General features: G+C 47.3%; 1 protein-coding gene across 1 annotated transcript; it reads left to right on the forward strand.

The window, feature by feature from the left end:
* Window positions 1-2,001: 2,001 nt before the first annotated feature.
* Window positions 2,002-5,301, forward strand: LOC123144529 (endo-1,3;1,4-beta-D-glucanase). Its single transcript, XM_044563753.1, has 7 exons — window positions 2,002-2,291; window positions 2,382-2,403; window positions 2,706-2,832; window positions 3,255-3,345; window positions 3,439-3,528; window positions 3,608-3,705; window positions 4,994-5,301. Exons 1-7 carry the CDS (start codon window positions 2,138-2,140, stop codon window positions 5,132-5,134), a joined length of 723 nt encoding a protein of 240 aa, XP_044419688.1. The 5' UTR covers window positions 2,002-2,137; the 3' UTR covers window positions 5,135-5,301.
* The last annotated feature ends 400 nt before the right edge of the window (window positions 5,302-5,701 follow it).

A 5,701-nucleotide genomic window follows, 5' to 3' on the forward strand; every position in this document is an offset into this window, starting at 1 on the left:
TTACCGAGTGGGCCCAGAGATACCTCTCCGTCATACGGAGTGACAAATCCCAGTCTCGATCCGTGTCAACCCAATAGACACTTTCGGAGATACCTGTAGTGCACCTTTATAGTCACCCAGTTACGTTGTGACGTTTGATACACCCAAAGCATTCCTACGGTATCCAGGAGTTACACGATCTCATGGTCGAAGGAAGAGATACTTGACATTGGAAAAGCTCTAGCAAACGAACTAACCGACCTTTGTGCTATGCTTAGGATTGGGTCTTGTCCATCACATCATTCTCCTAATGATGTGATCCCGTTATCAACGACATCCAATGTCCATAGCCAGGAAACCATGACTATCTGTTGATCACAACGAGCTAGTCAACTAGAGGCTTACTAGGGACATATTGTGGTCTATGTATTCACACGTGTATTACGATTTCCGGATAATACAGTTATAGCATGAATAAAAGACTATTATCATGAACAAAGAAATATAATAATAACACTTTTATTATTGCCTCTAGGGCATATTTCCAACAGCCACATACCGGGTCTGGGGCACAATCCGGTCAGACGCACTCGTGTGTCGTCGCCGCCATCTTCCACATGTCCGTCTTCAGATCATATTGAGGCTTCTACCTTGTCTGGCCACTCTACCATCGACGTCACCATGACGCCAGACAGCAACCTCCTCCTGCGCGAGTCCATCTCCGTGCATCGGGCGGTGAGCCTCCGCAGCGCCATGCCTCCGATCTTCGCCGCCATCAATGAGTGAGATGAAGTACCGCTCCAGCACGACATGTACAAGGTGAGGAAGGGCGAGGTCTCCATCGAAGACACGGCCGGAAGAGAAGCACCGCAGCCCCGAGACACTGCCCGGAGTTGCGACGTAGTAGATCAAGCTGGCCGCCACCAGGAACCAGACAAGCACGCCATGCACACCCAGCATCCCCATGCCCAAGTCGGCGCCTTCAAGAAGGTGACGACGATGTGGCGCCGGCGCCGCTTAGCCACCGGGGCTAGGGTTTTCACCCGGGCGCAGGGGAAGGGGAGGGGGAGGTTTAGCCTCGGCGCCGCCACCAAGGAGGGAATGGCGTCCGGGACGCCATCGACGCCGTGACCGCCACTGGCGGCCAAGGGTTTCCCCCGGCCAAACACCCTGCCGCCACCTCCGAACCAGCCACATCATCAGCAGGCGCGTGTACCCCGGAGATCCAGGCCGGCCGAAGGTCATGCATCACGAGCGGACCAGGATCGCCTCCGATCTGACGAGGGGAGCCCGGGGCCTCCCTGCGCCATGACCTGCGCCCACCGGGACCTCGCTGCCCGCGCAGCCGAGGGAAACCGGCCTACCTCACCGACGAGCACTCCCCGGCGCCGAAGAAGCGCTGTCCGCACCAGCGAGGCCGGCGCCTCAGATCCGGACCCTCACCACCGAAAGGGATCGGTCAGATTGGGGGAAGTGCTGGATCCCGCCAAGTCGCCCCGCCGCCACCATCCCGGGAGCCGGCGCCGGCTTCGCCGGCCGTTCCTCCGGTGGCGGCGAGGTGGGGAGGGAGGTGGGAAGGTTGTAGGCCGCCGGATCTGGGTTCCCCCGTCGCCGCCAGGGAGGGCGACGCGGGGGACGGGAATGATGGACCCTGTTTATGCCAGGCTGGTAGAAGCGAGCATCAATGCATTATCTGAGTATTGAATTTTCTGATTTTCTGTTGACCAATACGTTGAGCACAATTGTCGGAATGAAGAGAAGAAATAAATGATTTTATTTGAATAAATGTGCCTTCTAACTATGATGAACAAGAAAATTTTGGTCTAAGGTTAGAGTGCATTGCACGTGCAAATTTACTTGTATAAAAATATGCCACGTCTTTGATGTACTCTGGAAAAAAAGTGGACATAAAATAAACCCAAAATAAAGCAAGCGGGTTGGGCCGTCGCGGGAAATGTCGCCGACCCGCGACAAGAAAGCATCCGACTCCAACGACGAAGGAAGCATCGCATCAAACGGAATCAGCCGTGAGCTCACCCAACCACGGCGTGAGCAGGTTCCAAACAAATACCCACCAAAGTGCTCGCGGTCCGTCTCCCACGCCCCACATTTCTGTCGCCGCGCAGCCTTCGCCGTCAGAAGACGGGCGTGAGTGAGGATGGCGAGGCCGCAGTGCTGCGCGAACCCGCCGACGCTGAACCCCGCCGGCGGGGAGGGCAGGGTCGTCGACGACGGCTTCGGCGGGATCGCGGCGTACGTCGCTGGCTCCACCGAGTCCAAGGCCGCAGTGATCCTCATCTCCGATATCTTCGGTAATACCCCCTCGACCAGAACTCCAAAATTGCTCCTCTGCTTGGGTCAGTAACGATTAACTAACAGCATTTCGCCTCCTGTCTTTGTAGGTTTTGAAGCGCCAAATCTGAGGTATAATGTTTTTGCACTGCCACGAATTTGATTAGCATAGATTGGTCTCTAAAGCCCCCTGCGCTGCGGCATTCATCACATACCCTGGGCAAATAGATTCTCCTTTCCTCAGTGTTCTTAACACAGTTTGGGGTTGGTATTTTAGTGCTGCTGTTCCACCGGAATATGGTTTTTACCGCCTTTTTATCCTTTTATTTATGACGGGCTACGAAAATTTACAGCAACCAACAAGTCTCACCATGAACGGATTCTGATTGCCTAAGAAAAAAACGGATTCTGATGAAATTTCTTATCTCATGAAGGAAGATAGCTGATAAAGTCGCTTCGTCCGGATACCTGGTTGTGGTGCCAGATTTCTTACATGGGGAGCCATATTCACACGAAAACGCCGATAGACCATTTCCAGCGTGGATAAAGGATCATGCCCCGGTTTGTTGTCCCCTGATTCCCTGCAACCTTGCTCCTTTTATTTTTGTATAATAAACGTTCAGGACTTCAGGCCACCTGATTTCAGTTTACACAGTGTCAGCTAAAGACTAAGTAACCAAGGGTGGAGAAATGATGATAAAACCAATAGGTCCAAGTCTAACAGCATTTGGCAGCTTGAAATGACTACATAAGAAGATGTATGATATTCTCCTGTTCGGTTTCTCCAAACTGGAGAAACAACTCTCTTGTCTTGGCCGGTCAGATGGCTAAATTGGAGATGTCACACTTAACCTGTCCGGGAATGAGCCTCCTCACCTCATAGGAATAAAATCGGGTGGTGTCCTCCCACCAGTCCCATTTTGATTCTTCTTTGTCAAAATGTTAATCTATCTAGTACATGAATAAATTGGTCCGTTATGCAGGAAAAGGAATTTGAAGAGGCAAAACGAATAATTGCCACTCTAAAGGAACAAGGAGCGTCTAGTATTGGGGCTGCGGGTTATTGCTGGGGTGGTAAGCTAAGAACTCATGTCTTTCTTTATATCTGAACTCAAAAATAGAAGTTATAGCCTTCTGAGCATTGTGTTTATTTTCTCCACATATCAGCAAAGCTAGTTACCGAGTTAGCGAAGGCTAATGAGATCCAAGCAGCTGCTATGTCACACCCTTCTTTTGTTAGTGTTGATGATATAAAAGGTAGATTTCAGAGACTCGCTAATGTTGTTCTATTTGAAACACTTCAAATTCTTACACTACGGCATGTGCTATATGTCAGAGACGAAATGCCCCATTGCCATACTTGGAGCTGAAACAGACTTTATGTCCCCACCTGAATTGGTCAAGCAGTTCGAGCAGATTTTGTCCGACTCAGGGGTAAGTTTTCATTTCGAACAACCCGATCTTCAAGTCTATAACATGTGATATGACCAAGACCAAACCAAGCTGTTAAATTTGAAACCGTCCCGGTGCCAAACTGTATCTCATCAGAATGTTGTGAGATTTTATTATTGTCAGCCTGTAGCAGGTGCACCTTCGAATTTCCATGGCATCATATGCTTCTTCCCAAATCATGTACTCCCGCCGTTTCATATTAAGAGCCATCAAGCCTCTACAGCTTTAGGTTCATATGCTAGTGACCAAATGAACTTGTTTTAGGTTCATATGCTAGTGACCAAATGAACTTGTTTTAGGTTCATATGCTAGTGACCTAAGAGAGCGGATTATCTACCGTGCACGGTATATACCGTGCATGCATCACCTACCCACCATGTCAGATGTATTCTTGAAAGTGTGTCTGACAAAGTCAGGTGAATAACCTACTCTACCTATCAGCCTATCTCTTTTCTCCTACTCAATTAGTACTATATTTTAAGTTGAGGATATTTGAAACCCACATAGATTATGAACCTCAAGTTTGATTTATGATTTGTTTGCATATTTTTAATAATCGTGATGAGACCTTTTAAACAAGATCAGACTCGAAAATATTTTAGTGAAATTTTAAACGGGACCATGTTTAATAAAGTTTCATCATGTTTCAAATTTTGATTTTTAAAATTTGTCGAAATATATTCGAGAATGTTTTTGTTTGAAAGCCCTCGTCACGAGAAGCACAAATATGCAGATGCATCTTCTATTGAAATTTTGGTTTATAAGATAAAATGATTTCTAATTTGTAAACACGTGAAAAAACATGTGAGGGTGGAGCAAGACATGATACGATGGACAAAGCATAGCTTCTGTGCATTCTGTGGATGAAGCATAGTAATAAATGGTTGATGTGACAAGAAACAAAAGTGGTAGAATGGGAGGGAATAAATTCAATTGAATAAGCAACATGCGATGAAAATAGAGTAGGCCACATTTGCATGATCCGTATCTCCAAGAAATGGATGGCTTAGCCATGCACGGGATATCCCGTGCATGGTAGAACATCATTTCTCAGTGACCTAATGTTATTATGCTGCTGACCTACTGTTTCTTGAAAGTGTGTGTTCATGATGGAAAACGGAGAAAGATGTCATAAAGTACTGTAGGTTGTGGACTGATTGGAGAAACACATTATCGATAGGAGATCATTGCAGAAGTAGAGCTCGAAACCTTTCATCCGGATATGATTTATTTTAGAGAAACAACTTGACATTAATATTTGGGCCTGCAGATTCCTCACTTTGTCAAGATCTACCCTGGTGTGTCCCATGGGTGGACTGTGAGATACAACAGCGATGACGCATCTGCTGTCAAGTGGGCCGAGCAAGCCACGGTGGACATGACCAGCTGGTTTAACGAGAACCTGAAGTAGCAGCCCCAATTTGGGAGTCTGCTTATGTATCCACTGAAATGTGCTCCCTCCGTTCTATTTTTTTTTGTGAATCAAATGTATATAGACACCTTTTAGCGTGTTTGTTCACTTACTTTGGTCCGTACGTATTCTATATTGAAATATCCGAAACATCTTATATTTATGAACAGAGGAAATAGTATTGTACTGTAACGAAATGTGATATTTGTGTTAAACATTGTATTATGACGTGTGCGTGTGTATGGTTGTTGTAATATGGTTAGGCTTAGAGATATGATCCCATAGTTTGTTAGATTACTTGGAGATCAATCCTAGCCTAACTAACCCTTGTAATCTCTTGGCCTTGAGCCCTATATTAACACGCACGCGTCCCTGCAGCTATGCATACGCTTAAGCCTAGTTTTCTACATGGTATACAGATCCGCTCCCTTCCATCGCATCTAGATGTCTTCATCGTCCTCCTCCGCCATGGCCACACCTTCCCTCGCATCCCTCGGCCATACCATCACGGAAAAGCTGAACCGTGAGAACTTCCTTGTCTGGAGGGCGCAGGTACTACCGCATGTT

Source organism: Triticum aestivum, chromosome 1A (genome assembly GCF_018294505.1).
Source record: "Triticum aestivum cultivar Chinese Spring chromosome 1A, IWGSC CS RefSeq v2.1, whole genome shotgun sequence".
In the NCBI taxonomy this organism is placed as follows: Eukaryota; Viridiplantae; Streptophyta; class Magnoliopsida; order Poales; family Poaceae; genus Triticum; species Triticum aestivum.

What these genes read in the sequence shown, in the direction of transcription:
- LOC123144529 (XM_044563753.1), top strand. Translation starts at nt 2,138, where the DNA reads ATGGCGAGGCCGCAGTGCTGCGCGAACCCGCCGACGCTGAACCCCGCC. An exon ending in CCTCATCTCCGATATCTTCG is followed by an intron (nt 2,292 to 2,381) that starts GTAATACCCCCT and finishes CTGTCTTTGTAG; the next exon opens with GTTTTGAAGCGCCAAATCTG. An exon ending in GGATAAAGGATCATGCCCCG is followed by an intron (nt 2,833 to 3,254) that starts GTTTGTTGTCCC and finishes TCCGTTATGCAG; the next exon opens with GAAAAGGAATTTGAAGAGGC.